Raw genomic sequence first — 23,744 nt, forward strand, 5'->3', positions numbered from 1 at the left:
ATGTTTGTTTTTGCCTTGAAGTCATTAATTTCCCAAACAATTAAATATTTAAGCATTATGAGATGTGATAAATATTTAGTGTAAATGTTTAATTCTTGTACTGAAATAACAAGGGCCTTAAGAAATCTAAATAGTAATATTTTTAATAAATACCATAATTTTTACCCCGCAAAAGAGGTGTATCCAATTTCAGCTGATATTTTCTTATCTGCAACTGAAATTGCTGATACAGGTACTCCCTGGCACAGGGGCAGGGTGTATGGCTATGTCACATGCCTTTAACTCACTTCTGCCCCTTACTGTATTAAAAAAAATGTTTCTAGATTTATAAATAATCAAAGGGGAACTGTAACTAGTACTTAGGCACAATAATTGTATTTTTATTATCTTGATTCTTTAATATTTATTTATATTACAGGGTAAAAGTATTAAAAACTGAAATTATTGTTTAAGAATTAGTTAAAATTTCTCTATACATGTATATAGACGAGTTTTAATGAACCTGGGTATATTTTTGTACATTTTGCAATTTATATTGGGAGGGGGTGGGGGCTATAGGGGTGTGGCACAACCCTGCCCTTGTGCTGCATGGAAGGCTAAATAAGTGCTACATAGCATGAGATTTCAACCTTCATATTCTGTGAGAAATAAAGATTTAAAATGGTGTGTGAATATTTCATTTGTACAGATTTCCCTTAACTTATCAAAGGGGACTAATTCAAATATTTCAAAATTTACTCAATATCAGTTATGGTATCCAATATGAAGCTCAATTTACTTTCAACAGCATTATTACTTATGTTGTGAGGTATAAAAAAAACTAGCATTTTGCAACCAAAGATTCAATGGGTAAAATGCTGTTAACTAGATTAGTTATTTCCCCTTGTAAGTGCAAACCTTTGGCTGCTATGTAAAAGATGTCTTTACTTTGTGAAAGGGGACATGCTTTTTTATGAGTTCTTTTGCATTTCAGCCATTGTAATATAAACAAATGAAAAGTGGATATTTTCCTTTTTTGTTTAGTATATATATAATATCATAAGTTGGGGTATTTTATTATTATGGTATTAAGTTGAAGGGATTTCATGATGAGTACAGAAGGTAAAAGTGGTATACATCCTCATTTACATACTGAAAATGATACTAAACAAACAGAAGCTGGCGGGGTCAATCATCAATATGTCCTAGGAACATGCAAACATAATTGTGCACAGCATAGATTTGCAGCTTGGTCAAAGGGAAGTAACTGCTACATGGAATTCATCCCATGACATGAAAAGATACAGTTCAAGCCAAAAGTATCATATAATTGCAGTTATATCGATTTAAAATACATTAAGAAGTACATTATTCGTGAAAATGTAACACTATTTTGATCCATTGTCTAAATAAAACAAGAGCAGTTTCATTGATTTTGGATTTTTTTATTTTTTTATAAAATTTCATTAGACCCAGGTACGTCGTTGGGTGGGTTTCAAACAGGTGGTTTCCACTGAAAAACTGAAGAACTGATGTTTAGTGACTAATTTTGTTATGTAGGTAGCTTTGGTCAACACTCGGGATTCCAAACATTTGAATTGATAGGATCAGGCCCTAATTTTATGGAAATCTGAAGTGTAATAATTAAGCTTAAGTATCTCCAGTCAATTCCGAAATGAGGTTAAGTGTGCATACAGTTTGGCATATTTTCTAATAAACTGCAATTAAATGTTCAAATATCACTTTAAAGCATATCATAAATAAGGAAATAAAGGTTTGTTTTAGTGTAAGATCTCAATGTATTTCACCTCATGAACAACCACATGATTATACACCACTTGTGAAATAACAATTTTGGTGCTCACTCAGTGAAATATATTACAATATTATAATGAAAAAATAATTAACCCTGAATTCTCCATTAAATTAACATTAGTTACCCAATCATTTTTATAAAACAGAAGCTCTAACCTGGCCAGCACCTTATCAATTCATGTCTACCCATTGTCTTACCCTAATACACTATATAGTTATGTCCTTGTCTTACCCTAGTGCACTTTGAATGTATTTTTGTCATTTTCGTACCCTAGAGCACAAGCTTTCAAGTGCGGTCTTAACAGTGCTTTAGCTTGATCCTGTTTCAAAGGACTTAAGATTCTTCGAGAAATTAGGGGCAAGTTCAACTTTACAGTTCCCAAACATCGAATCATGGCTTCTACTCAATGACTTCAATAGTGTTGAATTGATAGATAGTGATGCAACTTATAATGAGATTGCTTTAGGGGTCAAGGTAGTTATAATTAAAAATAGAAATAACGGTTTCTGCTTCAAAATGTGACTTTGGATTAGCATACTAGTAAAAGCTGTGCAACTTGGAATACATATTAATGGCAAGCTCTTGTGAAGATATACCTTGGATTGCATTATGGGTCATGGAGTTAAAGTCAAGGATGTTTTTTTTTTAAAAAACATTGACTATTCAATCATAATTAAAAAGAGGTGTGAGGTCAAGGTTGCTGTTCGTTAAGTATTGTAAAACAGTTTCTTCTCTTTTTCACATTATTTTCTATAATTTGAGTAGATAACCCAGCTCTTATTTAGTATCTGAACATATAGGCACTCATCAATTCAGCCAAACCCTTTTCAGCACCATTGATCTAAGTCAATTTGGTTCCTTTAGCGAACTAATTAAGCTAGCATATAGTAGCAGCTTTGCCTGTGTGGCCGTCCGTACGCCCATTCCATCTGTACGTTCCAGTTTCCATTGGTAATCTTGTTAAAATAAATCTAACTACGGTAGTTCAATATGATCAAATGTATGCCAATAGGGATATAAGAGTTTTATTTTTTGCTATTTTATTAGTCGGCTCAATCATTAACAAATACACCTTATTTAAAACTAAAGCAGCATGGCAGCCTAATATAATAAAATAGAAAGTGTCTGTTTGATTTGTTGTTTAAAATCCAATACATTCCCAACAGTATCAGTTGTTTTGTTCAAACATCAACATGGTTTTACAAGAGAAATGTAATAAAATCACTGCAACAATATTCACTTGTAAACTAGTGAAAATAATGTCTACCAAATGACAATACTAGAATGTTAGAAAACATCCATTAATGCACATGATTTATAAAATCATACATTATACATAAGTAATACAAGTATTGTGTACATATACCAGGGTATTGTCTATTTCGATAGCTATAAACCTGGGCCGTTATTTATAAAACATCATCACTTCCTATCTATCAGTCAAGAAGTTAGTACACGTTTGAACTAGTCTTTCACTAAAAAGTAATGGATACTCTTACAACATGCTCTGTGGAGATTACTAACATTGCCTCGATGACAGTACTTGAGTCTATAAATGCTTAAAATCTAATGTTTGATGCTGTCTCTTAGAGAAGACAGTTTAAACACAGAAGCATGGTGAATGCTGTATATATCCTGGCCATAGTATGGTCTGGTAATTTCGTATCTATCATGTACTTCAGACTGTTAATTTTGTGTGGGGTTTTTCATGGATATATCAGATTTTGTTTTAAATTCTAGCAAAGTATCATTTTACCTAAAGATGTTTGTTGATGCTGAAATATTGACAACACAAATTGTAAACACTGACAAATTGGCTCTATCCAAAACATCACCATAAAAAAAAATGTTGCAAGATTTACACAGTCTACAGTACAGGTATTATGCACTTCAGTGACCATATGAGATAGAGGATCATGAGAGGATCACAGTCTGGTACTCTGGTGGTTTTACCGGCCTCTAGGGATGTCACATGCCAGGCAGCACTTGCTTGTCTGGTAACACAAACCTGGAAGAATTATAGGGACTACTAATAAATATATACTATGGAAACAATAAATAAATATGCAGGCAAATAGGGAGCTTTAGAGAGTGATTTTATATAGGCCAGATTTAGACTGGCTGCAGTAAAAGTTTTTTGATGCATGGAACACCTCCAACACCAGGTATTTTAATTTAGACAACAAAATTTGCAGTTTTTCTGTTTGTGTAAATGCATTTGGTGTGTTGTAGACCAGTGGAGCAAAACAGTTAGAAGCAGAACTGTCATTCATTTCAAACTAAACAAATTAATTGATGGAGTAAGTTCGAAATTCAGTGCATTTTTACAATAATTTAAACATTACAATGGCTAAATAGTGCTTTAAGTGCAATTCAAATTAAGTAGAAATCATTATTTGCAAAAGACAGTTTAAATGAAAGTTTGTTTTTATGTTAATAACAAGTTCCTACATTTGCTTAGCTTCTGGTTGGTTGAACCTCTCGTTGCTGTAGTATTTGTACATTAGACTTCGGTCCAGTAAATGGCCATTTTGTTTCAGAAAGTATTCAAATGTTTCTATTGGATTACTGGTATTGTTTATGGCATCTGCTATCACAAAGCAGTAGAACATGGTGATGGTCTCGTGGTAGCCGGTCTTGATCTGAAACAACATTACATTACATTAAAGGGACTTGGTCATGTTTTATAGGGTCAGATATTATTTTTTAATTACGATAAAACATTATCAAAAAAATTCAGATGACAGCTTTTCTGTTAATTGATATTTGAAAATGGAATTGCGCAGCATTTCAAACATGTGCAGTGATTTTACAAAACATATACCGGTACCAGGTAAATGGCTGTTCAATTTACAAATAAATGTTTAATTTAATAGTTGAGGTTATTTTCTATAAACAATATACCGGTCTTTACAAGATTCAAGATTCAACTTATTTATTAAGTAACTTGAACACAAAGTGCTCCTCATTACATGATAGATATACTGGTAATACATTCAATTAAACATATATACAACGATAACATGATAGGTTTGAAATCTCAGACATGAGAAAAGAACTGATAATCAATATTTTAACATAAAACCATTAAGTACTTTTAAAATTAGTCCACAGTCTATATAAATCATTCATACATATACATGTAAAACAGTGGGGGGGGGGGGGGGGGCATGTACCTACCCTGTCTTTGTGAACTTCATTGAAATGTTTTATTCCGTCCCTGTAAAAGACATATGGTAAGGTAAAGAATTTATTTAAAAAAAGTAAATTAACAATGTCCTAGACAAAACTCAATCATATGCCTCAAGCTTACAAACATTCTAGTAGTTCAAACATTCAAGAGTATTAAAGAGATTAAAAATTTGCCTGATCTTTTGGCACAGACAATTTTTGATCCCTTATTTTCAAATCACAAAACAAAGGCAAACTTTGAAAGAAAAGGGTAACCCACGCTAAAAACTTACAGTACACTTTATAATTAGAACAGAAAGTGACTCCTGGTAACACCAGTGTACCTATTTGACTGTAAATGGCAGAACTTATCATTCTAAACAAAAACAAGAGCCATCACAGGAAAGTACATAAGTGGTGTTACTATGCGAATATGGGCCATACAGTTTTGGCACTGAGTGGAATATCAAATTGCCATCTTTACCAAGCAAAAGTAGCATCAATATAATTTTAATAAGAAATAATAAAAACCATGGGAGATTAATTAGGGACCTATGGATCACAGAGTTATGGTTCTTCAAAGGGGAATTTACACTCATAGCCTATCAAATCATTTCCGATTTACATTCTTTACCTTGAAAATTAAATAACTTTCATGAAACATACATGTATTTGTCTGTCAAAGGAGGCAATATTGGAACAAATTGACAGTTACGGTTCTTGAAATGTGCCCAAGTCCATATAAATAACCAAAATAGAGATGTTAATCAAACATAACACCCCCGGATTGACAGATGGATCACTAACGGACCTACAGATGCCTTGACAGACAGGTTCATTAGGCACTGCAAATTGTTTGCAGGGCTCTAATTAGGTCAATGAATTAGAGAGTAAAAATAAATATCCAAAGGCTAGAAACGAAGAAGTGTGCTCACCTGATCAAGGGTAAAGCCTGGTCCCTGCCGTAGTCACGGATGTAGTTCCAGGCCATACGTAAATGGGCCTCATGTGTCCAGTCCTCAAATGGAAGGGTGGCGTCCTCGAAGGACTGGATGAATATCTCATCTCCTACAGATCTGAATGTCCTGCAGATGGAATAGGCAGCATATATGGAATGAGTTTTAAATTACATAATACCTTAATCAATGTGAAATTGAGAAAGACTTACAGCTTATATAAACACAACAGTCAATGCAATCAGTGTTCAATCAGTATTTTTTTTAATGAAATTCCCTAAATACCATCTATTTGATCTTCATAACATCAAAACAAACCATAATTTCAATTTTTGATGCATCCTTAAATAGATTTTTAGAAGTGGCTCCACTTTTCAGTTGAAGAAGGTTCAAGAATGTTTTTGATCAAAGGCACTACAGCTGGGGCAGGGGCGACAGACATAATATTTGGGCTTAAAATAAAAAAAGGTCAAGTCTGCAAATAAACATGCTTTTAATGATACACTCACCCCTAGGAATTGCTTACCTGCACTGATAGAGCATGGGGTGGGCAACATTATCGTCTATATGAGCCTCATACACGTTGCCATACCAGACGTTGTGGTCACCAATCTGGTGAGCAGAGTCCGCTTCACACTCCATCACTCCCGAACAACCCAGGATCACTGGTATACCCTGCAGGACAAATATCCTTGTTAACAGTGTAGTTAGATAAATGTGTATTGACTATAACATTCATTATTTTTTGGCATTACAAGTAATAAGTCGTATTTAACTGAATAGTGTTATTCAATTACAGTATTGTCATTTTCCTCTGTGACATGGATATAATTTTCTTATTTCTTACAGGAATATTTGCAAAGTTTAAAAATATAATTCATCAATACTAGCAAATTAACACTTCCTACCTTTTTACTTTTATAGTGTGGGACCTTGTCAAACTGGCACACATTTGGTATTGACTGGGCAAATGTCATCCCATAGCTAACCTGTGGATGATTACATGGTATACTGTATACATCATACCAAAGAGTGTAAAGGTCTAGAAAAAAAGCGGTACCGGTAGACAGACAACGAATACACCATTTATGAACAAGACAGTGATACCTGGTAAATATATATTTATTATCAACAATACATATTATATATATATTGCTGTGGGCTAGCTCTTGTCTGAAGTGCTGAACAGTTTTGGGACAGACTTTAGGCTGACACAATGATTCTTATGTGACAAATAATGATAACTGTTACAACATTTATTCACTTGACTAGGTTTTACATTGACATCAAAATAAACTGAGAACAAATGATCAAATCATCAGTTGTTAGATGTTAAAATGTTCTTATTGTTTACAACTAAAGCAGTTACCATAAATTTTCCCAAATTATGGTAAGAAGCATTTGTTTTATGGATCCTTAGATCCAGTTTACAAGCAAAAATATTTATCTACAATGCAAACTACCAGTGTTTTGTGGAAATATGGTATGTGTTGTCATGGAGTATTGTGCGCCCTAATCAGCCCTGCGTGCAAGATACTAAGATATTACCTGGTGTCTGGCAAGTGTGTGAACAGCAAAGTGACGCGTCTTTACGATCAGGTCATGGAACTTACTGAAAACAAATGACCACATTAAGGAATATTCAGCTTTGTAAATCACTAAATGTAAAATGTACTTCCAATCGTCTATAACAGGTGCATATATCAGCATTAAAGTCATGTGATCTCATCTTATGACAAAATACTTTTGTTTATGCGTAATGATATCCAAAACAAATTCATTTAGAGTAGTTCATACACATTTTTGTCACATATCTGTTTTCAACAACAACTTACAGTTCTTAAAATAACATGACATCTATTTTCACAAGCATATCAAATCATACATATGATAAACCTACTAAACATACCTTGGAATTTTTAGGCAAATTGAAACAATGGGCGGAGTAAAGGACACGCTGGTGAAAGATGTGCATGTCATTCCTTTCTTGTGCCACTGTCCTCCCTCATGGTATCCAGACGTCACCACCACCACTGATATCAATTATCATGATCCATATATATATATATATATATGTCAGAGAATAATGAATTACATGCGGTGTAAAACTAAAATACTGAGGAATATGTTGAGATGTTATTTGTTAAAATGTATTGCAGTACAGCACTTTTTATAAAAATAGCTTAATGATACATGTACTTTTGAACATTGTTTATGTTGTTGGTTTTTTAAACTTCGGACAGAGCTGCAAACTTCAGTGAAAGATAGATGAAAATATCATATTATATACTTTTGAATGAAAAGATCTTAAGTTACACATAAGCTTTGTCCAAAAGACAAAAAAAAAATTTCATTTCTATCACACAATTTATGGGTAAAAACTTATTTCAATGTTTGAATATTCCTACCAGGCTGGGGAACCTTTTGCATAATGGATTTGTACACCTTCCTTGTGTCACAGTCATCTGCATCATGGTGCAGCCTATCTGTCTGTGTGAGAATCTCCTCAACTGGAAAAGAGACTTACCTTCATGTAATAAAAATATAAAATAGAACTTACTTTCTATGACCCATGGGATTGTTTTCTTCATTAACCTTCACGGCCTAGTTTAAGGAATGTTTGGCATGATAATCCCCTGCTGTGCATATCCTGCTTATTGCACTGGTGTCATAGTAGGGGCCAATTTCCTGTGAACAAATACACGGTGGGGGGGGGGGGGTCACTTATAGAAGGCTTAAACTAGGCCTTTAATGTGTAATTTACAACAGCATTTGACCTTGTGACCTTATTTTTATCAAATGTGACCCAATTTTAAGTAGGTCCAACAGTTCATCAAGGGGAAACATTTTGATTAAGTTTAAAGAATAGTGGACCAAATCTAAGACTAGTAGACCAAATCTAATACCTCTAGTATGTTGCAAAGATTTTTCTTATATTTAACCTTGTGACCTAGTTTTTGACTACATGTGACCCAATTTTAAAAGCTGTTGAAACTTGATCACGGGGAACATTCTGACCAAGTTTAAACATAAACTAACCAATCTCTACCAGGATAAAAAAAAAAAATTGACCAAATTACCTATTTTTGAATCCACATGACCTAGTTTCAAATTCATGATAGAGTTTATCAAGGAAGACATTCTGGTTAAAGATGAATATTGGGCCAAATATATGTGTTCCAAAGAATTTATTTTTTTAATTTGACCTAGTAACCTTGTATTTGATCCCATGTGTCCAACATTTCCAAGCAAACCAGATTTCATGATGGGAACATTCTGACCAAGTTTGAACATCACCTGAAAAATCTGTTGCACGGTATTGTTCCAGACAGAAAAAAAAGTGAAAGACTGACAAATAGACAGATGGAACGATGAACAGACAGAGCGAAAAAATATTCCCATCCCCAAACATTTGATTTGGCGGGGGATAAAAAGCTGTCCATGTACAATATTTATTTTTTCTACGACAGCTAACTGTGGCCCATTTGTATATAAACATAAAAAATTAATTCATTAATACAGAAATTGCCAATCATATGGGTTTTTTTATTTGAAAGTATTAAAATCTGTTGTATCACATTGAAAATATTAAAATCTGTTGTATCGCAAAGATCGGTTTAGTTTATAAGAGGTCGACACATTTTGTAATAGTCCATCTAAATGGCAGTCAACGAGTCTTTTGCTGATTTGTTTTTACTTTGGCAGAATCATGAAGTCCACCATCAGCATTGTGGGACAAATCTGACGAGTTGTGCACATGTATAAAAGGGTATTCGTGACCCAGAATATATTTATGTAAAAATAACAACTCTCATACAAATTCAATCCACTTTAGATCACTGTCAGGTAAATATTGAACGATTATGTCATTTTATTCAACATCAATGCATAATATTACTATCCAGTATATAATTTCGCCCGGTGTTAAATGGTAGAGAGTTGTAGCGCCACAGGGATGTAAAAGAAATGTCAAAATAAAAAAAATAAAGCTATCCCTGATCGCTTCTAATTGTAGCTTTTTTTATAGATTCCGTGGCCCAGTGGTTAAGGCGTCCGCCTTCAGAGCGGGAGGTTGTGGGTTCGATCCCTAGCCGTGCCATACCGAAAGACGTTAAAAGTTGTTACAAGTAGCTACCTTGCCTAGCGCTTGGCATTTAAAGGGTAGTGCTTGGAAAAATGGTGTACTTAGTACTGGTTTAAACCCAGGAAAGTTGTACATCGTGAATCGGTGCTTTACACCGAGCATGTGAAAGAACCAAGAGGTCTCTTCGAAAAGAGCTAGGGTATCGCAGCCGGACTTCCATGTATCCCACCACGCTGTCTCTTCCTTGTGCTGTCCCTTCCGCAAAAACAAAGGACCCCGTTGGAAATAAGTGCTTGCACTTTCACGGGTTATCCTTGACCGCAAGGTCTAAAGAAATACATACATACATAGTTGTAACCTAATGTTAAATATTTTATTTATATTTCACATGTCAATGCCAATACCTTTGGATGAAAACAGTCTATTGCTGCCTATACAATAACACGCTTTATAACTTCTGTGAAAGAGCAACATTGTGTTTGTCTCAAAACAGATTAAACGTTTTGAACTGTTAAAAAGCAGTGACTTTCTAGTGGCTCTTTACAAGGTCAAGGACGTTGTACGCATCTGCGCCTACTTTAGCCAGAATGTCTTTCGCAAATAATTAATGTATTTAGATCTCTCAAGTAATATAATTTAAAAATATGTTTTGAATTAGATTGTTGCTTCTATTTTTCTTTAAAAAATATCATAAATGTCCTAAAATATATTATTTAAGAATATTCGAATACATCCGATTAGCTCAGCTTTATTTGTAAACAACATGGCAGCGCCCGTGTGTCATGTGTCAGCTGTCAAACACATAACACGCCGATTTTTGTCATGTTCGGTGGCATTACAAAAGACTGGTCTGAAAAAATCAAAAGGAAATCAATCTTCCAACAACTGGCTTCAACGGCAATTGAACGATCCGTACGTAAAGAGTGCACAAACTGAACATTTCCGATGTAGAAGCGCCTTCAAGCTACTCGAGATCAACGATCGCTTCAAGATAATACGTCCCGGTGACACAGTAATTGACTGTGGGGCAGCGCCTGGTTCTTGGTCACAGGTTGCAGCTAGGGCAATTAATAAAAAGGATGGTAATACAATGGACGGCATGAAAGGTTTGTCGACCTTTTTATGTTGTAGTCATGTACCAAACTGTAAAATAAACAACGGTTTTTAGCACAGCTAGGCGTTTGACAAGCAGTAATAAACAGCATATATGTATTTTGCTACTCCAAGATTTGTAACGATTAAAACGATTCCATTGGAATTTGATGCACATATAAGATTTTTTTAAAAACAACAATTTTTATTTCTAATGTTTCCCTGTAGGATTGGACGGTGTATAACAGGGAGGTAAATAACCGTGTTATATTGCTGCCAGATTGTAGGTTTGGGAATAGTTTCAACATCAAAAGTATGTTGAATATACTCATTTTCGTACAGATAAACAGAGTGGAAATGTAAAATGATTGTAAATATATGCACAATGCGCAAGTTTAATAAGTTAATATCAAGACATGCGTATATATACTTAATTACATCTAGTTAGCACCAAATATGTTTGACCAATGGTATTAAAAGACATACAGATTCTATACAATAAAAGGAAAGATTCTATACAGTAAACGGAAGAGGTAACGTTATTCTATAAACGAATGTAAGTATCCCTACCTAAGTTGTACCATAAAAAATGGATTAATGTACCGTTTACACACTGCATCGACACCTTGATTTTAATCCATGATGATTGGTTCAAACACACATCTAGATAGCCAAATATCTATTGGACGTCGTTTTAATTTTAAAACTTATTATGAATTATTTCAAGTAGTGGTGTCAGTGATTCGACGCGAAAATTTCAAGCACATGTCGTGGGCATGTCGAATATTAACAAAATTTAAAGAAAACTGTGAAATAAACTGTCCAAAGGTCGGGCCAACAGTACATCGACGTTTTGTGATTTTCTTGGTGTCGTAGTCGACGGCGTCGTTCGACAGATGTTTTAAAGGTTGTCCACAACTAAAAAACTAGTGAGGCTTACACGTTATGACAAATGTTGAGGCGAGTGTGAGGTAAATCGGTCGCTTGAAGTATACATGTAGAAATATAATAGCACGGAACCATAATTAGAATTTCGGAGCCACAAAGCTCGTGTCTGCAATATATTGACAGATAGAAAAGCACTGAACTGTCCGAACAAGACAGTTACAACCGTTATATTACACATAGTCATACACACATGGCTTAAGTACAATCACTCGTGGTGGCTGGACGTTCGGGAGCGTTCTGAAAACTTGTTTTTGTCGGTAAAAATAATAATATTCTGTTGCAGGTTCTCAAACAAGACAGAATGACAGAGATGGCATGGTGATCGGCGTCGACCTTCAGGAGGTTGAACCAATAGAAGGAGTCCTCATGTTTTCTGGACACGATTTCACTTCGCCAGATACTCAACATAAAATCCTTAACACTCTCGACAATATGTATGCCAATGTTGTTTTAAGCGACATGGCACCATCGGCGTCGGGAAATAAGGCGTTTGATCACGAAAGAATTTCAAAATTGTGTCTTTCGGTGCTTAAATTCTCTTCGCAAGTTTTGGCAAATGACGGACACGTTGTCTGTAAACTTTGGGATGGATCTGAACGGAAAGATCTTTTAAAAGTTATGGAGAGAATGTTTAGAACTGTGAAGGTGATAAAACCAGACGCAAGCAGATCCGATTCTGCGGAAATTTTCCTACTTGGAATGGAATTTTATCTTCGGAAATAGCGGCAGATATAGTATGAGATTTAAAACAAATAACCACGGACCTATAAACAGGTCCGTGAAATAACTGATCGCAAGAACACGAAAACACATTTTTCTTTAGCATATTTTGTGTTGTAAATAAAGTGAACCTTTAAAAGGTAGTTATTTATGTATTAAATTATGATATTTATTAGATTGTTTTGCCAGACCTCTTAAAGTGTAAATATTCCATCGGTCAAAAGCTATGCATAGCTTGTGTTACCCTACTGTAATTTTGTGAGCATTTTACCAACGATACGAGCAATGCCACCTCGGGTTACAAGGCATAAGAAATGGCAGCGCCCAGTGAAACGGTATTATAGTTTTTCTATTTTTTCTATTGTTTTTCTTTATTTTTATACACAATAATTTGCTATCATCGCCAATGTCCCAGCGCTTATTTTCACCTGTAATTTGACACTTTTGTCACGCCGAAGAGTTCTGTAGTTTAGCCGGAATGCATGTCACAATTAAATGTATGTGTACGCAAAATGTGTTACGAAAATCTGCGAACAAAGCAGGAGCTTTCATTTTGTCGCCAAAAAAAAATCATAAAAATTGCAGTTCATTTCCCATGGCTGGATTCGCGTCTTACAGATATATAGCCTTAATTATTTTTAGATCCAGGCATGAACATACTATCAGAACCAAGAGCAACACAATTGTATACGTTGTGTGTGTTTCTTTTTCAGACTGATAAACAAGCCGTTCAACCAGCTATAAACGAACATAGATCATGTAAAAGAATAATAAAGCGGTTGTACAATACCTAGTCTAAACTGCTTTTCGTTATAACCAAATAGTTTTTGCTTTTCGTCATAACAAAATAAAAACATTTGATATGTTTATGTAGTGCGTGCCTCATTTGTAGGTGTGAGTATATCCTGGGGATAAAATATGCATTCCGAGACTTCCGTTTTAAGGCAAACATGGTGAGTATATATATATAAACAACTTATCGGACATGGTTAAGCTACACAAACAGAACTCACAAAACGGAAAAAAATATGTTTTTTATATTTATAAATGTAACCATTCATTCTCGAAAAAATGTCATACAACCTCAATGCGCTACATGTGGTACAGACTACATGTATGTTGTCTAATGGGCTACGAGGATTTCCAAATCATCGCGGCCGGTGCTGTTTACGAAGCCCTGGAAACTATTTCCTTGAAATGTTCAGTGGTTTTACTCGTTTTTACTTAAGGATTCTGTGTATGATGATATTATGACTTTGTCTGCACAAGACATAAACTTAACCTAGAGTCGTATCCATAAAGCATCTTTGTCAACAAATTGAACGTAGTGAAAATGCTAAATCTTTTTAAGCTGAATTTAAAAGGCCAAGTTCAAAAGAGAATCTATCGCTGTTTATTTCCAAGAACGTTTAAATTAGTGGTGCACCCAAATCTAAACTTAGGGCCGATAATTAAACCTTATCTTACAAAAGCCTACAAATAAATCGGATAACCCAATAATATTCGTCAAAGACAACGTATGAACACTAGTTTCTGATCAAGAGCTGGTTACAAGTAAAATATTTTAATTTCACATCAATGTAGCAGAAAATATTGGAATATCTCAAACCCGGTTTAAAGATAAACACCTTAGTTTTTACAAAATACAGGAAATTGTCAAATGTCAGCTGATATTCATTTTATGCCGGGCACCGATAAAAATATTGGAACATATACTGATATGTTAAAACCAAAAAAGCAACTGAAATAGATCTGATTCATCCAAAAATTATCATTGCAGGCAAAGATACTTTCAAAGTTCCCATCTGAAAAATGGCCAAGGATCATTTCCAAATAGTCTTAAGCTAGCACACGTTACCAATATTTTCAACAAAGATAGCCTCTTTATATAAAAGAACTTTAGACCAATCAATATTATATCACCAATGTCAAAATTATACGAAATGGGTCACAAGTCAGCAACTGATCAGTCATTTTGATCAAGAAATTCATCCTTTCCTGTCAGATTTCAGAACAACACGAGCTTGTCAAATTACTCTGTTAAGGCTAGTGGATGACCGGAAAAGCCCTTGATGGGAACAATCATAGGCCAAGCTAGGATCATTTCCAAATATCGTTAACAAGTTACCCATATTTTCATAAATGTCAGCAACTGATAGGTTAATTTGATTATCCTGTTCTGTTAGCTTTCAGAACAAGACAAGAATTTCAAACTACCCTGTTAAAGCTGGTGGATGACTGGATGAGAACAAATATGTAATATACATGTAGGTGCAGTTCTTAATGGACCTCTAAAAAGCGATTCTAGGACATTTGCCCCCCCGGATGTTTGCCCCCCCGGATGTTTGCCCCCCTTTTGGACCATCGCGGACATTTGCCCCCCCCGCCGTTTTCGAGGGGGCGGACATTTGCCCCCCCGCCGTTTTCGAGGGGGCGGACATTTGCCCCCCCCCCCCCCCGGTTTTATAAGTTTATACCAAGATATTAAAAATATATTAATATATAAAAAAAATGAACATTTTTTTCTTTAACTATTTGTTCAATTTACGTGCAAACTGCCAACCGATTTACACCAGTTTGTATGTTTGTCACTAATTACATATAAATACAGATTACACCGTTCAGGTCACACATGTGACGATGTAGGCTTAGGTAATTGGGGGGGGGGGGTCACGAGGGCATGCATCCCCGGGATTTCGTTTTAGTTAGGTGGTCTTGGGTGCGTTTTAGCGTATATTTCTTTGTTGTAAAAACATGAATGAGAGTAACGATATCAATATGTTTTACATTAAATAAATGTTGTATGTAATCAACAGCGTCAAAGCGCAGACTACTGGTATGCAAATTTCGACAAATTATATACGTAACATTAATGTCGTATGAATGTGTATTTTAGTGAAAAGGAAAACGATAGATTTGAAATACCTGGTTTCCGATATATTAATTAAGTTTTTATTGCACATTGCCAACTTTGGAGAAATCCGCTGAATCGAAAGTGCCTATAGAGTTATATAGGGAAAATATGGTTAAACAGTTCTCACGACTAAGTCTTTCAACAGATCAACTTACTTCCTACATATATGTTAGGATAATTCTTGCCCTTGAAGATGGTGGTTTTGTTTTAATTCTATGATTTTTACATTTTGGTCCTTTTTAAGGGTTTTGTTGGTCATTAAAAGTTACATTAAAATAAGAAGGAGCTAAAAATTGTTTTGCTATTTAAATTTATTATAGTCATCCGACCGCTTAGCTTCCAACGGATTACAATGCAGATTTTTTTCTCTTTCAAATGCACTTTTCGAAATAATGATTTTTTGAATATCTTTTGGTCCTTTTTGAACATTTATGTAAAATTTGTAGAAAATCGATGCCCAGAAAATGTGTATTCAACTGTACGATAATGGTTTTATGGCACACCCCGCGGCGTATTCACAGCAGGATAGAAATAATCCATCGGCAAGGTTATGACACTGGGTGTACATACATATATGTGCACTGAAGTTTGTCATTTATAGCAATAAAATTATTCCATAACTATTTCGGTTCCCTCCCCCCTTTCTTGTTATTATAAAATTGAAATTATATATGATACTCGATTATTCATTTACATTAGTAGTTAAGAAATGTCATATTTTTTGTGTAAAAAAGGAAAGTAATATATTTAGCAAAAATTATTCCCATATTTAATAGCAATCACTATAACAGACAGTTAAAAGGTAACACTTTTCTTATAATATGTTAATGTTTCAAGTTTCAGTGACAATTTTGGAAAAACATATTGGCTATGAAACATAATAAATAAGGGTATTCAAAGATAATAATTTACATATCTACATCAAGTCAACATATTCATTAGTATTGCTTAAGTTATAATTCTTAATGGTTACATTTTGGTCTACCATTTTGCACTCAACCAAACATGTTTATAAATTTAGCGTAAATATAATTATTTTGAATAGGTAAGAAATGTCTTTCATGGAATTTTGTCAGCATATTTTTAGTAACGAGTGCACTAGGTTTTCATAACGTGTCAAAATGCCATTAAATCAACATGTTGTTAGGGAATAAAAGGGTATACCTGTCTTATTGTCAATACAACATTAATGACATTTTACTTGACTTGAATCGTTAAAGACCGGTAGTAAATGATAGCAACTACAGTTAATATTTCATTTTAGCTGTTCCTATTCGAAATTTCACACCCAATTTTGTGTAACACTGCTACTGGAAAAATTACCAAACTGTTAAAATAAAGGTGTGGAACTGGCCTCAATTTAATGTCTTGATAAATGATCAATTAAAGACTTAAACAAAAAGACGAAGCATATAAGATGTAAAAGTTTAGTTTATCAGATACAATGTGATATTTACAGTACTTTATCAACTAACGTTCCCCCTATAAAACAACTCTACCTAATTATGGCAAAATCTTAAAACGTCTAAAACAGAAATTTTCTATCGCAACTTAAAATAAAAGGACGGGTCAACTTTATGACCCTCATAAATTCTGTATTTCTTATCTGCCTTGGGTGCGGTAGATAAATAAGTGCTAAACTAGCGTATCTTAACGCTACTATCGCACTAAGAGGAGAAATCGATACCGTACGTAGAGACCGTCGTTACGCTGATAAGCTCCAAAGTTGGCAATGATTTGGTATTTTTATTTTTTGTTTTTGTTTTTCTGAAAATTGTGTAGGCCGCGGCCTACACGGCCTATAGGAAGCTACGCCCCTGCAGAGGAAATAATTAAGGTGCTGTCAAAACTACCTAGAATTTAGAAGGCTGATCCGCACCTGGACAGTTCCCTCTTGTAAATCCTCAATGTGCAAATATGTTTAATAACTTATAAATAAGAAGTAAATTAAGGAGGATGAGGAAGTCACCATCGATTAATATCAACAACAACAACAACATTTTTTTTAGATTAATAGCAAGGAGTCTTTGCTGTTTGCTGCTCTGCCGAATGATTAAATTGAGAGAATTTTCATCAGAATTAATACATGCATACAGTACAGTACTTACTGTACTCATTATATATTTATCAAGACGGAGATTTCATCAATATATTTTGTAGAAAAAATATGCCTACACTTCATCTATAACACATGAAGTCTTTAATTGGAAAAAAAATCTTTGGTTGATCGGGCTCCTTTTTAAATAGTAAAATTAACAGTACGGTTATTATGACCCATTTGTGACGCAATAACATTTGTGTGCGTCTTAGGTTATTTCCCCTTATTACTCTTTATTCTATACGGTACGATTCGGTGATATACCACGTCATTTTGTCAATTTGTAGAATTGTAGCTGTCAAAAGATATTTGTACGGTAGAAATGTAGTTGTTGTTAAAATTATTTGACAGACACAAAGTTATTGAGATGGACACGATTTTTCATCAGAATACATACTCTGTTTTCCAAAAATGACCATAGTTTAGTTGATTTCTTCGTCGTTGTTGGTATTGTTATTATAAACAGGTCAATTGGAAACATATTTCTTCTTATATATCGAAAAGTAAGTTGAACATATCTTTAGATCTTTTGTTAATAAAAAGTCTGTAGACAATAATTTCGAGGGAAAATATCTGTTATCAGGGTCGGGTTGTTAAGCTTCTGATTTCTGATCATGTCACAGTGTTGTATTTTTGAACCCTCGATTTTTACTAATTTAATCCTCTTATGTTATAGAGGTCGAAGTGATGGTAGGTAGTGGCTGCAGGCATGTATATAGACTTCAGTTTTATTACATCATGAGATTTTGATGTCAATCGGAGTGCCCATTCAGAACGTTATATAGTATTATTCTTATAAAAATGATACAGAATATAAAACCCAAATAAACTTTATAAAGGATAGTTGGGTTAACTCTTATACACCAGTCAATTGTAACCACGGCCCCCAGGTCCGGGGTATAACGGTTTTGTTAGAGCAAAATATAGCGGGGAATAGGCCTTACCTAGGCATTTGGCAGGGATTTTACCATCAGTTCGTCTCCGCAGGGCGGGGATTTTTCCCGGGGTTAACTTGACCAAAAGTCAAAGTCCCCACTATTCCCCGGACCTGGGGAGGCAGTGGTTACAATTGACTGGTGCATTAATGATACAGTATGAAATGAGTAAAACTCCATTTTATGCTTAATATTTTTATTCTCGGTCCATTCTGAAGAAATATTTTTCAAAAATGTTTGAAATATTAGTAAACTGACTGGTTTAAATAACACAATTTGCTCAGCTATGAATTGTGCATATTTCAAAACATCTAAATCACTTACTCGGCCACGGATTTATGAACCAGGTTTAATAGTCTATATTAACACCTCAACTTCCATTCCTTAGATAAACTGCCTTTCGGCAATTGCGTTTATCAATCGATGAACGCAACATCTTCGGATATGTTCGCATCGCAATTCATTGCATAACATTATACATGCAAACTATTGATTTAGTTATTGTTTGTATTGTGTCAGCAGGTCCCGTAAAATATCAATTAACATTTTAGAAAGTGTTAATTTCTTATATTTTAAATGTATAGTTGCCATAAGTGTTTAAATTTTATTTTTAAAAGTGATATAAAGTGGTTTATTTTTTCCCACGTTATTGTGACATCATTTGAAAAAAATGTTTCCGGTTACAGTCGGGTCTTTCTTTTTACAGAATGGGTAAGAAAGGATTACTGAAAGGTTTTCTTAAATGAAATGAAGTATTTTTTTAACAATTATTAAATAAAATAATGGACTATTGGTGTAAATATAAGTAATGAATTGCGGGTTTAATGTCATTATCGGGGATATGAACGCAATTTGGCTGGTCAAAGTACACATGGAGTTCTTCGGACTCCACACACTTTGACCAGCCCAATTGCGTTCATACCCTGATAATTACATCAACCCCGCAATTCATTCCTTAAGTGAGTCAGCCTTGGAAAACAAACATATCATAATAATCTATTGAGTTTAAAATATAAATATAATATTCCCCAAATAAAAAAATGTATTCCGATTCATTATGCAATGGTATTTATGGTGTATTCAAGTCCATTATCAACCTCCTACATTGGCCTTTCCTAGTAGCAAAGACCTGAGTAACAGGATACATGTTAACTGAATACTAAGAAAACAATCATTCGTTGAAATTCAGACTTAATGATCATTGTTCATCCTCTTTGGACTGTTATATATCATTTTCTGGAAATTTCCTGATCAGTGAAACTCATTGAAGAAAAGTGAACTTCTATTAAAGCGATAAAATTGGCTAAATATATTACAGGTTTCGAGATGTATTGATGTTATAGACACTGTATATTAAGGCTACTGTATCATGCTTGAATGTAATTTAAAGATGCCATTTCTAAAAACCACCACAAACACTTTTAAGCCTTATTCATTATAAGAACAAGACTTTATCTTAATTTTTAAACAGAAAGATGGGATCCCCAAGCAATGGGATCTACATTGTACAGGGGGAGATATCGCTGGTTGTGATGGCCATGCGTCGCTCAGCACGCTGGACCTCCCATTCACACAGGGATGACGATGGCGACCCACTTATTGCCAGCTTCTCACAGTTGAAAGATATACTTAACAATATCACAGGTATTTCTACCATTATGTCTCATACCGATATAATTTAGTTTAGTTTAAACTTATTTATTTTACAACGATTGTGAAGCAAGTTATTACAACATTATATTTAGCACTCTCATTTGCACAATTTAACGCAAGATCTTGTGTTGTGGGGCTTGGTGACCACAAACCAAACTCTCCTGCACCCAGGCCAGGAATAGAACCCGGGTCGCCTTTGTGAGAAGCAAGTGCGCTAACCAGACAACCTACCGTAAATGACTGGGTATAAGACGATAGGGGGTATTAGACGCAGGGGAAAAAAATCTGTGAAAAATCTGAGAAAAAAACTTTTAATCTATGTTTTTGGTTAAAAGACGCAGAGAAAAAATGTCAAAATCGTCCGGCATTTTCAGCCACCATGTTTGTTGACAGTGACAAAAACAATTTTTTTCGTGAAAATGGCGATGGTTATCTTTAAAACCATACAACCATACTGTCGAGAATGAAAAGTTATGTTATGCAAAAAATATTTTGACAGTGCCCAACTTTGCTTTTTTATATGTAAGTTTGATTATTGTTTAATTCAATTTATTATTCAAAATAATATTGAATACCGTAATTCACAAGAGTGCGGACACCATAAATTAATTATTTTTTTCGCTCTCCGAATACATAGAAAATTATCATTTTTACATTTTATTTACATGTTTGTTTAACCTGCCTTTTTTCTTCATGTTTGCTTTTTACCACTTATTAATTTATCCGTAGTAATCAATGGTCATAAACTTATTTATTACGCCTATAAGTGTAAATCCTTTATGAAGTTAATTAAAACACCATTTTATACATGCACTGAACTGAATAAACACATTCTATCGGCTTCAGATCAGAGAGTCACACTGTGTGACGTCACATGACTTACAGTTATACCCACGAGGATCTCGTGGAGAGCATGGACATTGCTATGCAGGATTAATGTATAACTGTACGATTATTGCTTCATATAGTCTATAAGTGTGGTACAAGTTTAAAAGCTTATTGGCAGATCGTTTTACAAACATGCCATGTCGATGTTTTCTTAATCCCTTGATTGCCCTTGTTGTTTGTTTAATCCTCAAATAAATATATCACACTTCCTTTTCAACAGGCAATAAATCGTTTAGGATGGGTAGTAACTAATTAAATTGTCTCAGTGGTGTATACGGTAAGGTAATCTAGCCAGGCATTGTAAAGATAAAAATCAATAATCTTCGTCTGTGAAACTTGGTAACTATGAAAGTTATGATTGATGTCCTTTGGGTGCCCGAAAATTAGGTACGCAAAATAAATTATTTTGGGAAATAATTATTAAAAAAAAATATTTTTGTTGAAATTATAAATGTCTTACGATATACCGTATCCCGATCTTCAACTACCGTTTTAACCCGTATATACTCGATCAATATGACGCGAGTAACATCCCTTTCTACATAAATCTAAACAAACTCTTGGCTTGAAATTGACCTCAGAAAAAAAGTTCAAAAAATTGTTACTGGGTATTATACGCAGGCATTTTTTTGCATCAAACTCTGAGCGAAAAAAGTGCGTCTAATACCCAGTCATTTACGGTATAATTTATAAGCAGGGGTCAAACAACTTAGAAAACAGGCACATAACGACATTCATGAGTCAAGACTTTGTGAAAACGGGTTGAATGATAGCACTTGTAATCACTAAAAGATTAGTCATTTTCACATTAAAAATCAAGTAATAGTTTTATCACCAATATAAGGTACTCCAATTGTTTTTACAATGCTTAATTTTTATTGCAGAGCTGCATGAGGTAGAACCTAATGCATTTTTGAGCCCATTTCTGGAGGTAATCAGGTCAGAAGATACAACAGGTCCTATCACAGGCCTGGCTCTCACCTCTGTCAATAAGTTCCTTTCATATGGTCTTGTAGGTAGGTGTCAGCATTTATATATTTGGACATTTATTGTAAATGGCATATGAAGTGCAATAGAATTGTAACAAATAGAAAATTTAAACTATTATAATCAAGTTGTTACTTGAACTTATCTGAAAACATTGGTAAAAGTGTTGAGGTATTTTTATTAACCTTATGAAGTTTTTCAGTAGAATTTTTTTATCTTCGATAAGAAACGGAGGAAAAAATATTACTAAGAGAATTTTAACATTACCCAAATGTTCTTGAAATTGATCACATGATATGACAGACGTGTACATGTAACTAGTTTTCAACTTTTGTCCAGATCCAAGCCGTGATGATGCCGCCCCAGCAATAGAAAATATTGCGGATGCTGTAACACACGCCAGATTTGTGGGTACTGACCCGGGCTCTGATGAGGTTGTTCTCATGAAGATACTCCATGTATGTACAACATATATACCACAAGCTCTCGTCTCTTTTCCGATTACTTCTGATTATCAGATGAGACATAGAATTTCATTTGTTTTACAAGTACATGTAACTTAAATACAATGTAAATACAAGTGAAAAATATGAAACAAATATAAAAAAATCACAAACTTTTTAATGTGGGAAGCTTAACATTCCTGATATTAATTTTAGACTTATTACTCCTATTTAGTTATCCTTAGGTATTTCACCCATTGCAGAAGCTCAATTTTGATAATCTGAGAAATAAAAAAAAATCAGCTTACATGTGACTACTGTTAGAATAAATAGTTCTGGACCCTCTCAGGCATCCTTACAACTATTCTTACATCATGTTTCTTTTGCAGGTGTTGCGGACATTACTGTTGTGTCCAGCAGGAGTCCTGTTGAATAATGAATCTGTCTGTGAGATTATGCAGTCCTGTTTCAGAATCTGCTTTGAAATGAGACTCAGTGGTAAGATTTTATATCCTTCTATGAAATTAGACTTTTGTTTGAGCAAGGCCTAATTATTACACCAGTTCTTAGCATCAACGTTTTTAACAAGCCCTGTGATATAAAATCAAGAATTTGAGCAAGCCCAGAATTAGAATTATACCAGTGCAAGGCTTGTGTATTTTTTACCAGTGATTTAACAAAAGCTGTCTCGGGTTTGGTTCAAGAGTGTTAAATGATCATAACCTTATGCCTTCAGAGTTGTTGCGGAAGTCGGCCGAGCACACTCTAATGGACATGGTTCAGCTGCTTTTTACCAGATTACCTCAGTTTAGGGAAGACCCTAAATGGAATGCAAACATGAAAAAGGTGACCATAATTTTGTTATGAATTTGTATTGATGTTTTTCATGTCTTAAGATTTCAATATGCATCATTCATTTGATGAGAAATTATGAAAAATGGGCATACTTTTATTCTGGAATATACAAGTAACATGTTTTTTGTTGTTTGGAAACTCTTGTTAAAGATAAGATAAAAAATTATAGATAGAAATCTGACAGTTAAATTTTCATATAACATGC

At 34.3% G+C, this 23,744-nt stretch overlaps 3 protein-coding genes across 7 annotated transcripts in view; 2 read left to right on the forward strand and 1 right to left on the reverse strand.

The window, feature by feature from the left end:
* Positions 1-2,824: 2,824 nt before the first annotated feature.
* On the reverse strand, positions 2,825-10,554 carry LOC128207409 (uncharacterized). Its single transcript, XM_052910304.1, has 10 exons — positions 10,411-10,554; positions 8,331-8,432; positions 7,832-7,955; positions 7,471-7,534; positions 6,831-6,911; positions 6,449-6,597; positions 5,902-6,051; positions 4,976-5,015; positions 4,247-4,437; positions 2,825-3,803 (listed from the first exon to the last, which is right to left on the reverse strand). Exons 1-10 carry the CDS (start codon positions 10,478-10,480, stop codon positions 3,764-3,766), a joined length of 1,011 nt encoding a protein of 336 aa, XP_052766264.1. The 5' UTR covers positions 10,481-10,554; the 3' UTR covers positions 2,825-3,763.
* A 215-nt stretch (positions 10,555-10,769) lies between these two features.
* Positions 10,770-12,938, forward strand: LOC128207418 (ribosomal RNA large subunit methyltransferase E-like). The gene is made up of 2 exons (XM_052910315.1): positions 10,770-11,112; positions 12,330-12,938. The coding sequence occupies exons 1-2, from the start codon at positions 10,770-10,772 to the stop codon at positions 12,767-12,769; spliced, it is 783 nt and encodes a 260-aa protein (XP_052766275.1). The 3' UTR covers positions 12,770-12,938.
* Positions 12,939-18,037: 5,099 nt separating this feature from the next.
* LOC128207336 (Golgi-specific brefeldin A-resistance guanine nucleotide exchange factor 1-like) overlaps positions 18,038-23,744 on the forward strand; it is a 36,409-nt gene continuing 30,702 nt past the window's right edge. For all 5 annotated transcript variants that reach the window (XM_052910191.1, XM_052910208.1, XM_052910218.1 and 2 more), the window contains exons 1-6: positions 18,038-18,281; positions 20,185-20,357; positions 22,139-22,270; positions 22,581-22,699; positions 23,074-23,182; positions 23,421-23,530. In XM_052910191.1, coding sequence (XP_052766151.1) covers positions 20,189-20,357; positions 22,139-22,270; positions 22,581-22,699; positions 23,074-23,182; positions 23,421-23,530 — 639 coding nt within the window. In that variant the 5' untranslated portion in view covers positions 18,038-18,281; positions 20,185-20,188. The remainder of the gene's footprint in view (positions 18,282-20,184; positions 20,358-22,138; positions 22,271-22,580; positions 22,700-23,073; positions 23,183-23,420; positions 23,531-23,744) is intronic.

The sequence above is a fragment of the Mya arenaria genome, chromosome 2 (assembly GCF_026914265.1).
Source record: "Mya arenaria isolate MELC-2E11 chromosome 2, ASM2691426v1".
Classification (NCBI taxonomy): domain Eukaryota; kingdom Metazoa; phylum Mollusca; class Bivalvia; order Myida; family Myidae; genus Mya; species Mya arenaria.